General features: G+C 43.4%; 1 protein-coding gene across 1 annotated transcript in view; it reads left to right on the top strand.

Annotated features, from left to right (window-relative positions):
- Window positions 1–20,416, top strand: part of ELOVL5 (ELOVL fatty acid elongase 5) — a 62,952-nt gene that overhangs the window by 28,646 nt on the left and 13,890 nt on the right. Inside the window, exons 2-4 of the mRNA XM_044421532.1 lie at window positions 9,210–9,275; window positions 12,503–12,690; window positions 18,485–18,562. Coding sequence (XP_044277467.1) covers window positions 9,218–9,275; window positions 12,503–12,690; window positions 18,485–18,562 — 324 coding nt within the window. The 5' untranslated portion in view covers window positions 9,210–9,217. The remainder of the gene's footprint in view (window positions 1–9,209; window positions 9,276–12,502; window positions 12,691–18,484; window positions 18,563–20,416) is intronic.

Below are 20,416 nucleotides of genomic sequence, written 5' to 3'. Positions count from 1 at the left end.
CCAAGCTTTTTGTGAACCAGTAATAACTGGGGGCAATGGAGAAGAAGTGGAGCCTTTTGATAGAGTAGGAGACCTTCTGAAGGCCGAAAGTAGGGGAGCTGGAGGAATACTGGGCAGGGATGTATTGGGGAGCAGGGCACTAAGGGGGTGGGTGCATATCTATGAAGGGCATTGGATGTAAGAGTGAGGAGCACTCCAGAGTGTGCTGGATCTATTACGGGTCAAACCATTAAGGGAAGAAATCACATAATCAGAGCAATGAGAAAAAGAATGATTTGTGGGCCTGATGGTCGCAAGGGGACCAAAGTGGGACCTTAGTAGGCGAGAAGCCCACAGCTTTTGGGAAAACACAGAGAAGAAACCCATGGTTTTACAGCATGGGTCCTCAAACTACAGCCCGCGGGACGGATCCGGCCCACCATGGCCATCCATCCGGCCCGAGCTGCCATTCGCTGCCTGCACGCATGGTTGCTGCGCGGGCGGAGAGGTGGTGGCTTGCTCGCTCGCTCGCTCAGAGATGGTCTCTGAGCAAGCGAGCCGCTGCCACCTGCCCCCTGTACGCGTGCGCTCGCTGCTGCCCTGCAGCGTGGGAGCAGAGGTGGTGACTTTCTCGCTTGGAGATGGTTTTGGACTCACTGGGAGATCTCCGAGCGAGCGAGCCACCCTCGCGTGTGTCCGATGCCACCTCGCGCAGGCCTGACGGCACCTCACTGGCCTGTGCCCCAGGCACCCCACCTCACCGGCCCGGGACAGTCACTGCAGCCCTTCAACTGGCCCCCTATTCAAAAAGTTTGAGGACCCCTGTTTTATAGTGTGGAAAGGGAGAAGCGAGATGATGAGGCTACAGGCTGGTTATGAGGAAGAACGGAGTGAGAGGAGTCAAGATAAAGCCACGGGCATGTGCCTGTTCAAGGGGGGTGAAGGTATAAGTGCCAGTGGATAGGGTCAAGTATATAGGGAGAAGGAGGGCTTGGGAAGAAAGAGGAGAAGGGCAGTCTTAGATATATTGGCCATATTTGGATGTAAGGATGAATGGAATTGCTGAGCACTCTGGCTTATCAGTCCCAAGAAGCTTTCCATTAAGTTCTCCTGGCAACCCAGAGCCTACAGCCATGATTTAATGTTGGTTTTTAGTTCCTGGTTCATAAGAGCAACAAACCACCACCAGACTTCCGACATAATGGGTGCTATTGTTTCACTGTTTGTTATTGGGCAATGTGGCTGCACTGCTAGGAGGAGGAGGCAGAATACTTTTAGCCAGTTTGGTTTTGTGTTCTGTCCAAATGTTGGCATACAACAGCCTCTCAAGAGAGCTAGTGCCAACTTAAAGCCATTCTTTCCTTGCTGTGGGTCTGGATTGTTTCTGATCAAAAATTCATAGTTTAAAGTAGCCAGAAGTGTCTTGTAATTATGGCCAGTCTACCCCCTCTTTACTGTGACTAATTTACTGTTTCATTTCCCAGTATAATAGTTGCACATTTTGACACTGGCATGACATATTCCTTGGTTGAGAAAATTGCATAATCTAAATGTGCATAAGGATCATTTTGCTTGGGTTCATCTGCACTCAGGATTCTGGACTACAATTGTTTACCTCTAATTCTCAAGGAAGTGCTGTTGCCAGCATGTACTAACAATGTCAGCATAGTTTATAGTGATCTTTCTCCTTGTGAGACAAACCTTCTATGGCAGCCCAGATGGTTCCCAGGGGAATGCCAGCTCCTTTAAGACACCTTTCAAGCAGTGAAAAGCAAAAGGCCACACACTGTATCTTTCTTGCTCGTTATGAAAAATGAGGTGCCTTGCATGCAAAAAGCTTTGCTTCCTTCTCTTCCTTCCCACAAAGCAGACACCACTTCTGGCAGTTCTTATTGCTACTTGTCTGTTATCTTGATTCCAACCCACACATGACTGTGGCGGGACCATGTTTTAAACATAGTTCTGCTCTTTGCATAGGGCATCCTTTCCCCACATGGTGCCTTCCAGCTGTGTGGGCAAGTGTCACACTCCCATACAGCCTGGCCATTGGTCTGCCTGCCCTGGCACGGTAGTAACAGTAGTCTTATACATCTGGAGAAACTCCAAGTTGGGAAGGGGTTTATTGGCCAGCTGACCTGGAGATGGTGGGGGTTGCAGCCCAACACACGTTCAGGGCACAGGAATGAAAAGGCTGAGGTAGATGATGCAAAACAACGAACCTGTGCAGTGCGCAGACAAGGGGTGCTGAGGCCATTCCCAGGGTGCTGCTTCAATTGTTGGGCTCCCTTCTAGAGCTGGGTGGGAGGGTTGGGGTTTGGAAGTACAAACTGTTGAGGAGAGGTTGGGATGCTTGCCTGCCAGCCTCTTGCCTCTAGTTCCCACACCATCCCTGAATAGGATAAGGCTGTCCAAAGGAAATACAGTGTCTTGCAGAAGTATTCACCCACCTCCTTTGACTTTTCTTCACTTTGTTGTGTTGTAACCTGGCATTGAAATGGAGTAAATTGGCATTGTTATCACTTGATGTACACAAGACGCTCAGTAAAATGAAAGTGAAGAATATTTTTATTTTAGTACAAAAGTGCTAAACAAAAACAAATTGGCATTGGTTGGTTTTCAGTCCCCTTGGTGTGACCTGACTAAATAAACTGTGGTGCAGTCCACTTCCTCTAGAAATCACCATACCGTAAGTAGTTGAATGAGGGCCACCTTGTGCAACATGATTTAATACACCTGTGTCTGGAAGGCCCCCAAAGTTTGTTGGGCGGAATATTGAAACAAACTGCATCATGGAGACCAACTAGCTGTCAAAACAAATCTGGGATAAATTGTGCAGAAGTACTAGACAAGCATGTGTTGTACTTAAAAAAAATCCTGAGGTATGACTATCCCGTGGAACACAGTAAAATCCATTATTGCTAAATGGAAAGATTATAGCTCAGCTGTGACTTGGTCTAAAGAAGGCTGTCTTCCAAAACTCAGCAACCTGCTTAGTTAGAGAAGCAATCAAGAGGCCAGTGGTAATTGTGAAAGAGCTGCAGTGAGCCATAGCCGAGGAGAACCCAGCCGTGGGACGACTGTTGTACAAAGGCTCCACAAAGTTGGGTTTTATGGAAGAGCAGCAAGAGGAAAGCCACTGCTGAAACCAACCCGTGTTAAAGCCCTTTTGGGAGACACAGGAATCATGTGGGGAAAGGTGGTCCAGTCCACTGAGACCAAAATGGAACTTTTGCTGCAAAATGCCCTGAGAACACCATCCCTAAAACTGTGAGGACCCTTTTCCTTGGCAGGAACTGGGAAATTTGTCGGGATTAAGGGCAAGAGGACTGGAGCCCAAATACAGGGTAATTCTTAAGGAAAACCTACCTGGGACTGCAAATAGATTAGAGATTGGTGCCAACGGTCACTTTTCCTCTGGGACAGTGACTGAAACACACAGCCAAAGTAACACTGGAATCGTTTAAAGAACCTCAGTAGCTTCAGATGGCCCAGTGAAAGCCAAGGTCAGTATAACTCAGAATCTTTGAAAAATTTGAAAGTTCTTGTTTACCAACATTCCCCATCCAACCTGACAGCACTAGAGCAGACCAAGAATAACGGGCAAGACCTGCAGGATTTAGATGCACAAGGCCAAGAAAAACTTGCCCAAGAAGTTTCACCACTGCAGTTGCTGCCAAAGTATTACTTCTGCCAGTCCCAATTATTGACTGAAGGGGTGAGTACTTAGGCAACCAACAAGTGCCAGTTGGTTTTGGTTACTTAATTTTTGTGCCACAATAAAATTATTTTGCATCTTCGGAGTGTTGCTTATCTTACCTACATCAAGTAAAATCCATTTCAGTTCAGATTGTAACACAACAAAATGTGAAGATTCTGCGTGTGTGGTAAATGCTTTTGCAGGGCACTGTAGATTAACCTTACTTAAACTATTATGGACATGTTTCTTGTTTGTTTTTCACCAGTAGGACTCATGAGCTAATAGCTGGACTATTATCTAATCCAGTGTCAGGAAGAAAGTATATTTTGCAGCCTGCACACCCAAATAAGTAGGCAGAAGCTTTTGTGACCTGATTAACAAATCATTTTTTTTAATCCTCCTGTCTGCCAGTGGTGGCAATCCCACCCTTCTCCTTCAGTCCAGTTGTTCCTATTACAAAATACTTTGGAGTAACTGCCTCAGTTTTGGAAACATAACTTGCATTTTGTTTTTTAGTGGGGAGGAAGCAGATATCTTTTCTTTTTCTTGCATAAGTTTGGCAAACAAAAGGTCACTGTAAAGACAGAAATTAATGTATGTTGCAGAGAAAACCAGGAACACATCTTGTGTTTGTAGATTCTTCATATTGACAATACAGTGTGGTCTTTTGTAACTTTAAGTTTCCAGTCATACTGAAATGATATCATTGCAGTAAAGATTGTATTGCATGAAAATTGCCTTGTCAGAGAGACTGCAGCCCAAAGCTTGAGGGGAATGCATTTTTCCTCTACCTTATGTGAGAAGCAAAGTAATGACTTTGTCTTGATTTCGTTGTTTTGTTAAAATTTTATTTGTAATTCTTCCTGTGCAGGCTTTGCAGTTGCACACAATGTCAGTTTATTTGCTACATTCAGTTTATTTATATATTTAGACAAATGCAGACTCACATATCTGGCTGCTGTTGGAAGACCTCTTCCCAACCACCTTAGTGATGGTAGACATTTCATGGCTTGGTGTTCAGTTCCGCATATGGCTTGGCTTGTGCTATGCCAAAATGCTGATCTCTATTTCAAAGTAAATATCATGTGCTCTGTGTTTACTGATAGATGTAAACATGTCATACCTCTTAATTGGACCTTTTGTTTTAAATGCAAGCACCTTGATATGCGCGCGCGCGCGCTCTCTCTCTCTCTCTCTCTGAGATACACACACAAGCATATACTTAAACATATACCCCATTCCCCAAGTATCAGCTATTTAGTTTTTGTGACTATTAGCCATTTCGCAACATACACCCTCCAAAAGATGTGCAAATATCGCCAATCATGCCTTCTAAATGTATTGGATTTCAGATTTTAGTTACTAAGGGATATAGTTCAAATCCTGTTTTAAGGGAGCAGCATTAAGTCCATTTTTCAGTTGTTGTTGTTTTTTACAAAATCAGTTGTTTTACATGTGTATCAAGTTTAAGCCTTTTAGTCAATGCTGCAATAATTATCAGGGATGACAATTTATCCCTTTTCTTATTAACTGGTGATTTGGATTACAAGTGTAGCAAACTTCTACCTGATTTTGGAAGTACAGTAAGCATTTCAGGATATGCTGACTTTTCTATTTCCGTTCTGATATTCTCCTTGGATAGTCCCAGCTGTCTGTGTGGACACACGGATGGACACACACACACACACACACACACGTAACACCAAGGACTGACTGACTCATTGGATTATCAGAAGTTTATGTAAGTTTCACATATTGAAAGTTGAAGATGTAATTTAAGAACATAACAATAACCCTGCAAGGATTCCTCTAGTCCACAGTGGCCAGAAAGCTGCCCGCAGGAAATCCACAAGCAGGACATGGGTGCAACAGCACTCTTTCACCCATGTTCCCTGGCACCTGGTGAACATAGGCATACTGGCTTTGACACCGAACGTAGCCTGTAGCTGGCAGGACTTTGATGACCCTGCCCTCTGTAATATGTGCAATCCTCTTTAAGACCACCTGTATTGATGGTGATCACCATGTATTGTGGTGAGGACCACAGACATCCTGTGCATTAGTAAAATTTGAGAATGGGACTTAATTACTGTTAAGAGGCAGACACTAGGATTAACATTCCAGGACTGAATGTTGGACCCTGGGAGTTCAGACTGCAGGAGGGTCTGGTTGTAGCTTCCAGAATCATAGCTCAGTCAGACCAGCTGTATTCAAAGCATCCTGGCTATTCTTGAAGGCAGCCACTTACTGAACCTCAGCCTGGTCAATGCTTGGATGGGCAACCACTTGGGGACCCCATGAATGCTATGGTGGAAGATAGGTGGAATATAAATTGACTAAATTAATAAAGAAAATATGTTGTTATATATTTAGAGAAGCAGTACAAATCCAGGGAGGTGCATCCTCAAGATCACTTATTGAGGGTTTGTTAGTTAGACCTAATATTCTTACTAGGGTGTAATCCATGAAGTTTAAAGGGTGTCTGGCCTAGAGAAAAGAACCAACATCCCTTTCCTTCCCTTTGTCCCTTCCTCTGAGAAGGGTGCAGGGAAACAAAGCAAACCCCATTTTGCAACGAATCTTGCCTTCCTGGGCTTCCCTTGCTTTGGCTCCAGGTAAGTTGCTTGCCTCTTATATGGGTAGGATAATAAGGAATGGATATACATTCTTTCTAGTAAGGTCCTTAAGATAAATTTGAATAATTACTTTATCATACAATTACTACACAATATATCTCAACTGTGGTGGTTTAAAAGTGGCTCAGTAGGTGTTTTCCTTTTTTTAAAATTTTATTTTGTGAGAAGACTCTGCACAAGCTTCATCATCTCTCAGTATAAACACTTTGAGAACATTTAACTGCTAATACAGTCCATGGGGTGTGCATCTAAGATAAACTTCAAGGAAGACTGTAGCTTTGGAACATTTGCTGGAAGGAATATTGCTTGGTGAATATCTGTGCTGATTGTTGTTTTTGTGCTGGCATTCTGTTTGGCAACAGCCTGAGGGGCCCGTGGAAGTCTAAAACCATCTGGTTAGAAAATAGTGGTCCATTTATCTCAGTTGTATGTTTGCTGCCTGGCAATGCCTGTTTTAAGGTAGAATGTTCCCAGCTTGGGAACCTTTAACTGGAGAGGCCAGGTACTGAACACTGTGATGTACATGGTATATATGGAGCCATGCAAAGCAAGTCCACACAGGTTAATGCCATGCTGATAACTAAACCTGGCCAGCCCTCCCACCCCACACCCCACAAGGACACACACCTTGTCACTGTTATAGAAGCAAGCAATAAAAAGTGTTCCCCCCTCAAATGCTACCAACAAGCAGCTCTATTTTGCACCAACTGAAGTATCCGGACCGTCTTCAAGAGTAGCCCCACGTAGAGCGCGTTACAGAAATCCAATCGGGAAGTCACCAATGCGTGTGTCACTGTCGCCAGGCAGTCGTTCTCCAGGAAGGGACGCAACTGATGGATCAGCCGAAGCTGAAGGAAGGCGCTCCTCGCCACCGCCGTCACCTGAGCTTCTAGAGACAGCTCAGGGTCGAGGAGCACTCCTAAGCTGCGAACCCTGTCTCTCAGAGGGAGTGCAACCCCATTTAGAACAAGGCCCAAGTCCCCCATCCCAAGGCCCAAGCCACCCACTAACAGGATCTCCGTCTTGTCTGGATTGAGCTTCAGTTTATTGGACCTCATCCAGCCCATTACCTCGGCTAGGCACCGGTTCAGCACAGCCACTGCCTCACCTGGATTGGTGGAAAACGAGAGCTAGAGCTGGGTATCATCAGCGTACTGATGATTCTGCAGCCCACACCTCCTGATGACCTCTCCCAGCAGTTTCATGTAGATGTTGAACAGCAAGGGGAACAAAATGGATCCCTGCGGAAATCCATGGCATAACTGCCATGGCGCAGAGCCATAGTCCCCCAGCACCACCTTCTGAAATTGGCCGTTGAGATAGGAGTGGAACCACCGCCACGCAGTGCCTCCAACTCCCAATCCCGCTAGCCTATTCAGAAGAATACCATGGTCGATGGTATCGAAAGCGGCTGAGAGGTCCAGGAGAACTAACAGGGACGCACTCTCCCTGTCCTTCTCCCTGCACAGGTCATCGTACAGGGCGACCAAGGCAGATTCAGTGCCATACCCGGGTCTGAAGCCGGACTGAAATGGGTCCAGATAATCAGTTTCATCCAAGAGTGCTTGGAGTTGTCCCGCCACCACCCGCTCTAGCACCTTGCCCAGGAACGGGATGTTGGCCACCGGTCTATAATTGGCGGCCACCTCTGGATCCAGGGATGCCTTCTTTAGGACTGGCCGGACTACCACCTCCTTTAAAGGGGCAGGTACCGGGCCGTCTCTTAAAGAGGCATTGACCACCTCCGGGATCCAGGTCCCAATCCCGTCCTTGGCTTTCTTAAGTAGCCAAGATGGGCATGGGTCTAGTAAGCAGGTGGTAGGGCGTACTTGTCGAAGCACCTTGTCCACATCATCAGGCCGCAACAACTGAAATTCATCCATTGATTGTGGACTCGACGGCGTCGACAGCATCTCCCCAGTAGAATCTGATTCAATAGTAGAGTCAAGCTCATGGTGAATCTGAGCGATTTTCTCCCTGAAATGCTTGGCAAAGTCATCAGAGCGGGCCTTCGAGTGTGGAACCAGATCTTTCTTAGGGCCAGACTGAACCAGCCCTTGTACCACCCAAAAGAGCTCCGCTCTTTCCTGGGAGGAGGGAGAGTCCATTGGAAAGGGTCCCTTTTTACATTCTTATTAATCCTGTGCAGATACAGCTAGCATGATTTACTGATGTTTCAGATTCAGGCTAGCAGATATACAAGATAAGACTAGGAGATACGGTTCAGGTAGCTTGGTCCATCTGCGGACCGAAGCCTCTTTAAGGTGGAACCTTCCCAGTCCTGTTGCTTGGGCTAGGCCGCTTCCGTGTTGACCTTTCTTTGCATGGTGTCTTCAGAACAGGAAAAGCCATTTTAAAAAGAGTTGCTGTGTTAGAAGTGAACTTCTTGATGTGTTCCATTCCATCTCAGTGTCCATTTCTCATTATTTGTGCTTTCCACAGTTTTCAACTACTGAAAGCAAGAAAACTTTTACCCTAGCACACTTGTTATGTTTAAAACTCCCTTAGAAAATTACTTTAAAACCAAACATCTCCAGTGTATTTGTACTAAGTCTTGTTTCAACCTCTCATGCAATTTAAGTGGAGGAGCATCATCCCAGTTTACATTATATATCTGTAAGAAATGCAGAAAGCTCAGTTGCAGAGCAATCCTGTACAGGTCTACTCAAGATGTAAGCCCGCTGCATTCATTGGGATTGACGCCGAAGTATGTTAGTGTAGGATGGCAGTCATGGTATTACACAAGGTCTCTCCTCACCCTTCCTAGCATGTGGCATGTATGACTCGCATCCATATTCCTGGTATATTTCAGGAGGAGTGGCCTTCAAGTCAAAATGTTACCTTAGATTGTATGTGTCTGTAAAGAAAAGTAAAACAGCTTTGTTTTTTCACTTTAGGTCATTCAATGGAATCCCTGGACAAAACAATCAATAGCTATCTGGATGTTTGGCTTGGACCAAGAGGTATGTCATTTATATTTAAGGGACTGAGCCATCTAGCTACTGTTCAGTGGTCAAACTTACAACTGAAGCATTGCATGGTGTCTTTGTGGATGAGGACCAAGTCTCCTGGCATGTTTATCTGGCTTATAACACGATGCAAATTGTGTGTGCGTGTGCATGTATGTATACCCAATGACTTAATACAGTTCAATAAAATAGATGTTCTGGTTTATTCCATTGTAGCCTTAGGTGTTTTTTTCATATGTGTGTATATATATAAATGAACTGCCTCCCCACCTCCAAACAGGGACAGTACTCCCTAGGACAAAAATAGTAGCATAATAAATAAATATCAACTCCACAAGAAATCCCACTGTAGGCAAAAGAGCTGCTCCCAGAGCTACTGCCGCCCTGAATTTTATCCTTACATATAGTAGAGACACGAGAAGAGTAACATAGTTGTTGTGTGTGTGTGTGTGTGTGTGTGTACACAATTCTTAGATATACTTCAGGCTCCTGCATCCACAGCCATCTCAAGACTGACTCAGAAGTGCTGAGTCTATTTGTTCTGAGCACTGTGCCAGGCTGAAAGTATTTAGTGCTGTTCAGCGCAAACACCACCATGAAATAGTTGTATGGGGAGTGGGAGCCCATCTCACTGGCTTGTTCAGAAGAATCCATCAGTTACTAGCCTTGTCAGCAGCAAGTCAACCTTCATAGCGACAGTGGCAAGTACTAAAATAGCTCTCTGATTACCAGATGAAATGTCCATCAACGTTTAAGCACTTGGGTTCACTGACAAGTTTGGGGGCGAAGATTTGAGCGTATGTAGTCAGTGTTATTACTAAATGGTGAAGCACATGCTGTATGTGTAGGAGGGCCTGGGTTTGATTCCTGTCCTTGGGTAGGTATAATTCCAGCTGAAGCAGAGGGGCAACTTAGGCCTTGCAACCAAGTCTAATTCTCCAGATGGCCGTATACCCTTTATCCTGACTGCTAATCTTTTGGTGATTTTGCATGGTTTTCTGTCCCCAGATTTGACATGTGTCTTCCTAAAGCATAGTTACAAGCAATGAAAGGTGTCAGTTCCATCTTTTACTCCAGCCCTTTTGCTTTTGGCCCATCCCGTTGGCCCATTCACCACTGGAATGAGCCCCCCAGGAGGTCCAGTACGGAATTTGGCCTCCAGACTGGAAGAGGTTTCCAATTAATGACTTGAAAGCATCTGAGGTAGTACAACAGGGAAGTCCAAGCACATAGCATTAAGTGTTGGAGCAAATATTTGATGCTGTTGCTTGTTTCTTTGTTTGTTTCATTTCTCTGCCACTCCCCAGCCAAAGCTCTTTGGGTGGTTTACAGAGTCCAGAAAAACAGATGATGAAAATACAATTAAAATATAATAAAATTGAGAAAAATGCTAAGAAGTTTTAAACATCTAAAAACAGATAATACAAACAGATGATAGCAAGGAATAACAAAAGACTGAGCCAGCAAAACACCTGGTCTTCTCCCTCAAGTCTCTGGGTGGCTGAGTAAGTCCTTAAAAGCCTGAGAAAAGAGATCCTCGGAGCTAAAAAGGCGACACATTCAGCACCAGCTGAGCCACAGTGGGGCTCAGTTGGTAATTCCAAAGATGTGGGCCACCACTGCAAAAGCCCTCCCCCTTGTAAGCACTCATGGCTAGGAGATGCTCTCTGACAGGTATTGTGGCCCTAAACCGTGTAAGGCTTTATAGCTTAAACCCAGCACCTTGCATTGGATCTGGACGCATACAAGCAGCCAATGCAAGTGGGCCAGAACTAGTCATATACATTCATATCTGCAGGTCCGACAGATTAATTGGCTGCTGTATTCTGCACCAGCTGCAGCTCCTGAACGGTCTTCGAGCATATTAGAGTGCATTGCAGTAATCCAGTGTATCGATTACTGGAACAGGAACTTCATCCAGAATATCCCTGCCCAGTCAAGTATGTAGCTAAGCCACCAGCCAAAGTTGATGGAAGGCTCTCCAAGCCACTTGTGCCACCCAAGCCTCGAGGGACAAAGCTGGAGCAAGGATCACTCCCAGGCTATGAACCTGTTCCCTCAGCGGGTGTGTGACTCTGTCCAGAACAGGGCGAACATTCCCTGCCCTCATGCAGTCAAAAGACCCACCCAACCACAGCATCTCAGTCTTGTCTGGATTGAGTTTCAGTTTGTTCACCCTCATCCAGTCCATTATTGTAACCAGATACAGCTTTAGCACGTCCTGAGCCTCACCTGCTGACAATGAAAAGGAGAAATATTGCTCTGTGTCATCAGCAAACTGATGGCAGGGCACTCCAAGACTTTGGATGACTCCACTCATTGGTTTTACATAGATGTTGAATAGCAAGGTGTAAGGCAGTCCGTATGCTTGTGTGCTTCATTGTGCCATCAAGTCAGTGCGAGTTAAATTTATCAACCCCTGGCTGGATCAAGTCCCAGGTTTCTAAAATGTGAAAGCTCAAAATTTTAACACAAACTTTTTGGGAAGTTACCCCCCCCCCCCACTCACACACACACAAGGCTGTAAAACAGAAGAGCACAAACTCTTCTGCATGCAGAACATTTACAAGCTATTTAGAAAAAGAATTAAATTGTCCTTATTTTGCCACCAACCTGGCACTTTTAAACTGTTAAGGTGGCAATTAAATGGTGTGTTTGGACATCCTACCCCTCTTAAAATCCATCATACTTAAAAAACATAATGCAGTAATAACAGGGGAGGAAAGTAAAGTTAATTGCATATGAGAGAATGAAAAGTTACTTGAAATAAAAAAGCACCTGGAATCAGGATGTAAGAGATAATATGTGGACTTGTATGTCAAATGCTCCTTAGGGGAACTGCATATTGTAAAGGGAATGTAATTAGTTGTACTTCCCTTAGCAACAGTACAATTAAATAAAACAGCTCTACGTGTATGGTTATTGCATAATTCAGAACAATTGACCTTTCTAAGTTCATTTGCCACCTATTATTTCTTCAGGGCCTATTGATAAAGTCTTGTGAAATGGGTGGTGGTGGGAAGAAACTCAGCACAAAGTTTAGTCCCAGACTCCTTTATTCTGGGATATTGGCACTGAGGATAGCCAGATACTTGGGGAAAAGTGATTCCACATACACTGCCTTTCTAGCCTTCACTAGCCTTACAGCTTTAAAACAGCAACGTCCAGATGGTAAGTGTTGTCATAGCATTACATTAAATAAAACCTGTGCTGTTTTCCAGATCCCAGAGTAAAAGGATGGCTTCTCCTGACTAACTACACACCTACCTTCATCTTCTCTGTCTTGTACTTATTAATCGTATGGTTAGGACCAAAGTATATGCAGAAAAGACCACCATTCTCATGCAGGGGTATTCTAGTGGTCTATAACCTTGGACTTACACTGCTGTCCCTCTATATGTTTTATGAGGTAAGAAAAGAAGGGGTTATATATTTGAATTTGGTCTATATTATTCCTTGCAATATTTGTGTGGGTGTTTTCTCCATGGTAATTACAAAATTGGATCATTCTCTTGCCTTGAATGCTTCACTCCTGGGTTTGTCCCCTGAGCAAAGCCGTTTTCACACAATGCATTATGTAATTTATCCAGGTCATACTGTGACAAGTCAGCTGCTTGTCTGAATAACAGGAAACAGGTTCCTATAGTTATTCTTCGTGGTCTCTGTGCATCACACATTTCTGCATCTGTGTGGGGCCTGTTGTCAGAAAGATTTTCCTGGCTAAACTCATTCTGGCAGGAGCCTCACTCCTCCAGTGATAAACTGTAGGGCTAAAAGAACCATCATAGATTAAATATGAGATCACATACAATAGTTTTCAAAGGATGTCAGTTAATCAGTTAATTAACACCACACAGAGGTGCTTGAAAATGCATAGCATTTTATGCTTCTACTCTTAATAATGAAAGTAGATATGACCTACATTTTTAATATTTTAATAGAGTATGCACATCATTCAATAGCAGAAGTAAGGAACCTGATGTTTAGGATTACAACTGTCAGAATGTCCAATCTATGCTGACCAGGGGTTAAGGATGCTGTAGCAAAAATATCTGCCATTTCTTAACTATACGGTATTCTATATATTTTCACTCTGGGCTTCCATTGGGAGGGAAGAACAGGATGCAAATAAATGCTGATGATAAAGATGAAAGGCATCTCATAGCCCATATGCTGATGTGGTATAAACCTGAGGGCCAGGCTGTCCACAGTTATGTAGACATTACAAAACACTTTGACATATGCAGGGGTTGTAGATTAAAAAGAAGAAAGAGACTTGATTTCCAGTGTTGTAATGTTTTGTGTAACTGTTGTGCAATTTGTGTATTTGTTAATGACCCAGTTCACTCAGTTACTGAACTGCTTGGCCAAGCACAGACATGTGCCCTTTTCTCTTCACATCTCTCCTGTTACATGTAAGGGTTTTTTTTTAAAGCTATGAGTGTAATAGCCCTACTTGAGCACTGCTGTTTCAGGAATTTACGTGTATTTCCTACAAAATGGTGCAAGTGCCGTGCCCTTGCACATGAGATTCCTGTAACGTGAGGTTGAGGGGGAACATGTTCCTCTAGCAAAGAAGCTCAGATGGCAGCCTGTGAATAGTATGGTGGTAATACATCAGGGTAGGCTTTTGGGAGAGTCACAACTGGTAATTGCTCTTAAATAAAAGCCAGGCCTCTAGGGGAGATGCTGGTATCCTGCAACCCTCTGTGAATTTGAGATTTCGCAGAAGGAATAAAAGCAACAAGCCTGATCCTGGCAAGAACTTCAGAAATGGAAATAGCAGCTCCACTCAAGAAATGGATTGACAGAACCATGCTTGCAGTGTTAAAGAGCACTGTGTTTTCTCTCATGTCTAAATTAGTGGTCAACTTTAGGTTACTCCAGAGTGTATATTGCCACTTCCTATCCTTTTCTTATGCATTAAACTTAAAACTAGTTGATAGCACAATAAAATGCTGCCAGAATAATCCTGTGCCTGTTTTCACAGAAGTTAAGTTCTAATAGTGTTTACTCCTTAATAACTTTTTTAAAGGATTGCAGTCTTGCTCCCCAGTTTCTCATCATCTCAGTGTTGGGTAAATGGAGTAGAGGACCCTTTGTGGCAAAGCTGGATTATGCCTAAGGGTTTTAGGGTTTTATATACCAAATTTAATGCACAGTTAATTTTTTGGGCAAGATATTTTCAAATGGCTTTGAAAATGATGGAAAAATAAAGAATGCGTTTATAAAATCACCCCTAGAATTTAGCCTTCTGTAGCCAGTGGGTAGCCAATTTTCAACAATATGCATTTACTGACACTCCCAAATCCTAAATATCACAGTCTTGAAAACACCACTCCAAAATGCCAGTACTGATTTTGTTGAGGAATGTTTCTGGCCAGCTGTCCTTGTATATTCCTAGCCAGTCATTTGCCTTTCTTACTGAAAATTATTGGAAAGGTGTTGGTGCAAAGCAGGAGCGGATAATTTATCATGTACGACCTACCTGCCTTTTTGTTTGTCATTCAGAGGGATCCCTAAATTTATGTAGCATGATACCCATAAATGCCATTTTCTCCAGACAATAGCATTCTCCCAGGAAGGTATATTTGCCTTCATCATTGAACTCTTTGCATATGACATGCAGCATTGGCTATGTCACTTTCTGGTATGGTTATAGGATCAAAGTAAATGCAGAATAGCCATTCCCCTGAAAGGGAGTGGCTGGCTGTCATTTGTACTAGTGCATGTTTTTCAGCAATTCCCACTGCATCACACCCCTCCTCATTCCATTGAGGAGTCTTCTGTCAGCAGAGAGAACGCAGTTAGATTTAACCCTGTGAAGGTTTTGCAAAAGAAACATTTGATTCTAAACAGACCCTACCCCTACAAAAACCCATGACAAAATAGGATTTCTTGCAGAAGAATAATACACTTTAAAAAGACTAGGTTATTTCAGGCATTGTTGAATAAATGTGCAGATAAGATAGGAGCAGTCTGTTTGTTCAGAGAAGACTAGCCTGTGTTTATTTTTCATTTGGACATATTTTCTGTGTGAAGTAGGTGATCAAATTGAGCTCATGGCATCTGTGGTATGTGTTCCAGGTCAAATAGTTGGCACCAATTCATACAGTGTGGCTGTGTTTATTGTAACTCACCAGTTTTCCCTTGGTATTTTAAAGAATGATGATTTCTGCCTGTTTATAAAAGTTGTCTCTTAATGGTAGGGAAATGCTTACATGCACCAATAACTCAATCTAGTCCTGAATCTTGCTAAAATCTTAAAATTCAGATCGCATATTTTAAAATGGTGTTTTAAACTGAGCATTACTGAAATAAATGGTAATTAATGTTAATACTAATAAGCACTAATAATCTAGGATCTGTTTTGCCTCTGTTTTCACTTGTGGCATTTTAACCAGGGAAGCTATTGCTTGGCCTAGCATGTTGCATTCTTGTTTGGGGCCCAGCCTTTCATTTCCTGTTGCCCTTCTTTTTATAGCATTCAATTGATCTCTGGCTTTCAGGCACCAAGATATAGGTTTCTAGTGGTGTGTCAGGGTAATCTTGGTTAGTAAAATGTTTTGCTAAGGCTCAGGAGTTACTTCCCATCTTTGAATTTCTGATGGTCTCTTAGTTAATCCTGTTAGCATAGCAACCAAGACACATTCCCTATACCCAACTGTAGCTCCAGCTAAGGAGAATGGTGGATGAGCTCACAGTCCCTATGGATGTTAGTTTAATATGTAGCATGCAGCTGTGTTTGTTTGGGATTTATTTTTTCCCCAAAGAAATTATGCAGGATCTAATTTGGGAGCAGGGGGTGGGAGGGAGCTTTGCCCTGTAGGCCCCACCTAGATCAGGGTCCCTGTGTCTACAATTTACATAGTGGGGAAGCCTCAGTTGAAGAGAATGGAGACTTCTGTAAATTGTGTTTGTGTTTGGGGGGTGCAAACATGCACAAGTAAAGCCCCGTATTCCCAAGGGAATCAGTTCAGGGCTCCACAGTCCTGTCAATAACTTGATTCCGTAACCAAGATTCAACTGAAGTATCATAGAATGGTTAACAATCTCAATGACATGCAACTTTTCTCATTCTAGAAAAGGCAGGGTAATCTGATTTAACAGATCGTTAGATTAGGATGCCTAATCTAAGGCAAGCCATTGCCTAAAAGCCTTGTGCAATTCTCAGTTACCTCTAGAATGTTAAACAAAAAGCCAAGCTCTTGCCACAGAGTTTGTGCTAAAACTTTAATGAGAACAGTTAATGGTCAAGCCTTTGTTTCAATGAATGTTTGCATCTCTGCCATGTCAAGTGCAAGAGGAGTTGCACAACTGAAAGTTTCGATCAGAATGTTTGTTACAATTGAAAGTTGCTAAGAAGAAGAACTTACAAAATATAAATGAAATAACCAATTCTAGTGGTGTCTCTTGTGGTAAGTATTTCTCAAGAAAAGTCTGAGCACAAATTTGGTAGGTTACGACTAGGTTCTGCTTTGGTAGCATTGCAAAACAAAAACAAAAAAAGTAGAGGAATTGTCCTCCCTTTACTACAAAATGCATTTTCTTATTGGTTAATGGAAGTAAGGTAGTAGTAGTAAAAATATTGTATAATATGGAAGAAAGAACTGTGCCTAAAGACAGCTGTTTGTTTCCACTCTTTCCCTGCTTAATGGCCTCCAGAATTATGTTGGACTACTTTCCCTAGACAGACTTCACCACAACTTTTGCCTTTTTCCAGACTGCTTAGGGAACATACCTATACCAGTGTGGTGTAGTGGGACTGGGATCGGGGCCATCTGGGTTCTGGTCCCTGCCAAGCCATGGACCCACCTAGGTCACTTCAGCCAGTCACAGACTCAGCCTATCCCGCCTCACAGGGTTGTTCTTGTGGGAATAAGAGTGAAAACGGGAGAGGAGAATAATGTAAGCTGCTTTGAGTTCATCGTAAGAAAAAAGGGAGGATATAAATCCAATAAATAATATTTTCTCTTATTTTATTTTCACAACAAATCTGAAGTGGGGCTAGTCTGACTGAGAGGGACTGGTCTCAGGTTAGTCAGCAAGCTTCCTGTGTGAGGTGGGGTTTAAATCTGTGCTTCCTTCCTCCTTAGCTGAACAGTCTAACTCTTACACTACATATTATAAGCTGCAAAGGGTTTTTCCCCCTGGCTGAATGCTTATGAGGCAAGCCCAGTTTGCATCCTGGAGAAGTGAGACTTTTCTTTGTCGGCCAGTTGATGGAAGCCAGTTAACGGCATAACAGATACACTGCAAATATTGTGGCTAGTCCTTTTGATTTTTCAAAATTGTTTTTTTAGACCAGGGAAGCTGTATTAAATGGAGCTACCAGGATTCTTTTCAGAAGAAATTACTGAAACTCCATAGGGTGGGCTCTTGCCTCGCGGAGTTTTTTTCTTGTGATTATCCACTGGCCTGGGACTGCCTGCAGACTATTAAACTCTAACATTTTATGTTAAAATGTTGTGGCACAAGTGACCAGAGAGATGTAAAGCAAAAGATTGATGCAAAGTGTAAAAGATTGGGAAAGTCTGTATAACTTCTAACAAATTGTAGTATGTATTTATCCTACTCTTGCCTCTGGTAAAACAGGCTTTAGAGGCTTTTGTAGTCTGGAAAACTATTAAGTTCTGCTGGATCATAGACATGTGTTGGGGATGCATACCTAGCCTGGGAAGCAATCTCTTAATTTCACCTTTAAAAAAAAAAAAAGCCACTGCACCCTTTTCCCAACTTCTTGTAACATCTTTCCTGATTAAGAGGTTTAGAGATCTCAAAAGTGTGTGCATCTGTTGTGCTCCTTCATTGGAAATCTTTGGGAAGATTTGGGAATCTTTCTTATGACTTGCCCTTGGGCTTGTTTGTCTCCAGCCTCTGAAACTACTGCTTTAAGGTGCTTTTTCCTAAAAGGCCAAGGGAGTAACCTGTACCTCTCTGCTGAATTGAAAAAGCCCCTCAGAAGCAATCTGTCATCCCCCTCCACCCCAGCACTTGGCTGTGGGGTGGGAAGCTAAGGTGGTAGATCTACCAGCTGCTGACTTCAGTGCCCCCAGAGTGCCTCACTGGACTGCTGACCTCCTTGCCCTGAGGTCTTATGGATATAACCTTGTAATCCGAAAGCATTCATAGTTTTAACTTGTAACATTAAATGATATTATGTGGTCCACAACTGATTTTTTTTCATTTGTTTGTTGTGCTAGCTGGTGACTGGAGTATGGGAAGGAGGATACAATTTCTTCTGTCAGGATACGCACAGCGGAGGTGAAGCTGATATGAAGGTACATTATAAGTGGACTTTGCTATAAGAGGTTTGCCTCTTGCATCAAGTGAAGGTCACTACAGTTCTTGCATGTGTGAGCTGCACATGTTTGTTTGGGAAGATGTGTGTCTGTCTGTATTATTACAATAGCTAAAGAAAAGGCACATTGCAAATGGCAGTGCTTGATAGGAGCGCTGAAGGGAAAGCAAGTGTTAAAAACATTTGGGCAAAGCCTAAATCCATCACTTATCCCACCCCCCGGCACTCTGCTGGGGTGAGGGTATATAACACGTGTGTGTGTAGGGCAAGTTTTCAAGTTCTGGTACCCTTTTGTTATTGCTCAAGCTATTAAGGGCTCCTATGAGAAGTGCAACCCATTGTGACTTCAACAGATATCTCTGAGATTGCTGATTTAATTCCTGATTGCGGAGAGTTCCTAATTGTGAGAAGTGCAACTTTGTAAGATGAACATGACTCTTGTGTGGCTTGCGATGCTAGGTTTACTGGCTTACTGACAACAAAATATTTGTCAGGGAATAAAATCTAGGTTGAGTTCATCAGTTAACAAAATCATGGAAGATTTTTCCCCTTTAAAACACACAAATGTGCTTTACGAGACCAAGGTCCATTCCTTTGTGTGCCTTCAGTTTATGTGCAGCTTATTACATTTATTAAAAATGTTTTAATAAATAAATAAATAAATAAATAAATAAATATTACAGGGAGATGGAGCCTGCAGCACTTGACCCAAGTTGCTACACTGCCATAGGAACTTTGCCAGTAATTATTCAGGAGGCATCGGCTTATTTTCCTGTTTCTTCTTTCAGCTGCTTTCAGTTCTTTGTCATGGTCCTTGTGCATCACACACATAGTTCATTTTCGACCACTGTTTGCAGTGCATCAGGATCTCTAGCTTTCAATTTCTTCAGCTTTTCCTCACAAACTCTCGTTTTTACCGCAGCTCTCTTCGACACTGTATACTTCTCATTACTTTCGCTCCTTCGCCCCATTTTAAAGGTCCTCCCCTTCCCTCTTTATTCCTCACAACCCCCCCTTCTATCTTTACTCCCTCTTAGTCTTAGATTTCTCTCTTCTCCTCCTCCTGGTGTCGCTTAAACCAGCCTTTGAAAGTGTGCCGAATGCAGTGAAAAATGCCCTCAAATGATGGTCGTTCACTGTATCTGATCTGCTTGGGCGAAGAACATCAAGTGGACTAGTGTCCACACTTCACCAAACAGGTCTGTAAGAACAAAGCCAGGTCTCTCAGAATGGAAATGTGGGAACGGGCTCTTGGTGCCATGAAAGATGTCACTGGTGATGAAAGTGAAGGCTCCTCAGCCTCGAGGCAGGCCACTAAAAAGTCAACTGGTGCTTCAGGTAAGCCGAAGTCCCCTTCAGTGGCTTCCAAACTGTCCTCTGCCTCCAGTGTACCCAAAAAGCACAAAGGAGAAAAAGTCTCAAATCTGAGGGTCATAAAATGATCAAGAAGCCTTGTAAAGCTAAACACGGCAAAAGGGCAGAACACCACTCTCCAGCTCAGCCCAAGCGCCACAGCTCATCAGCTCAAGCAACCATTCTGAACTGAGTACACCAGTCCAAGCCTTTCCTGCCCAATGCTTCCCAACTCCAGCCTGATCGAACTGCAGCATCCAGTCTGACCCATTGCCACCGACATAGTTTTCAGAGGGGAAGATTTGCAACTCACTGATGCAAAGTCCAGTGGCTTAAAGCTCCCTGACAAGGTCAGTGCACACACTGCTCCGTGATCTGACCATGCAGCCAGTACCGCAGACACCCTGTCCATTGGCTCCGCCAATCCGTCACCAGTTTCGGTCCATCATTTTATAACTGGTGCTGAACCAATGACACATGC

The sequence above is a fragment of the Varanus komodoensis genome, unplaced genomic scaffold (assembly GCF_004798865.1).
Source record: "Varanus komodoensis strain SLA01 unplaced genomic scaffold, ASM479886v1 scaffold12, whole genome shotgun sequence".
Classification (NCBI taxonomy): Eukaryota; Metazoa; Chordata; class Lepidosauria; order Squamata; family Varanidae; genus Varanus; species Varanus komodoensis.
This window is presented reverse-complemented; position numbering and strand designations above follow the sequence as displayed.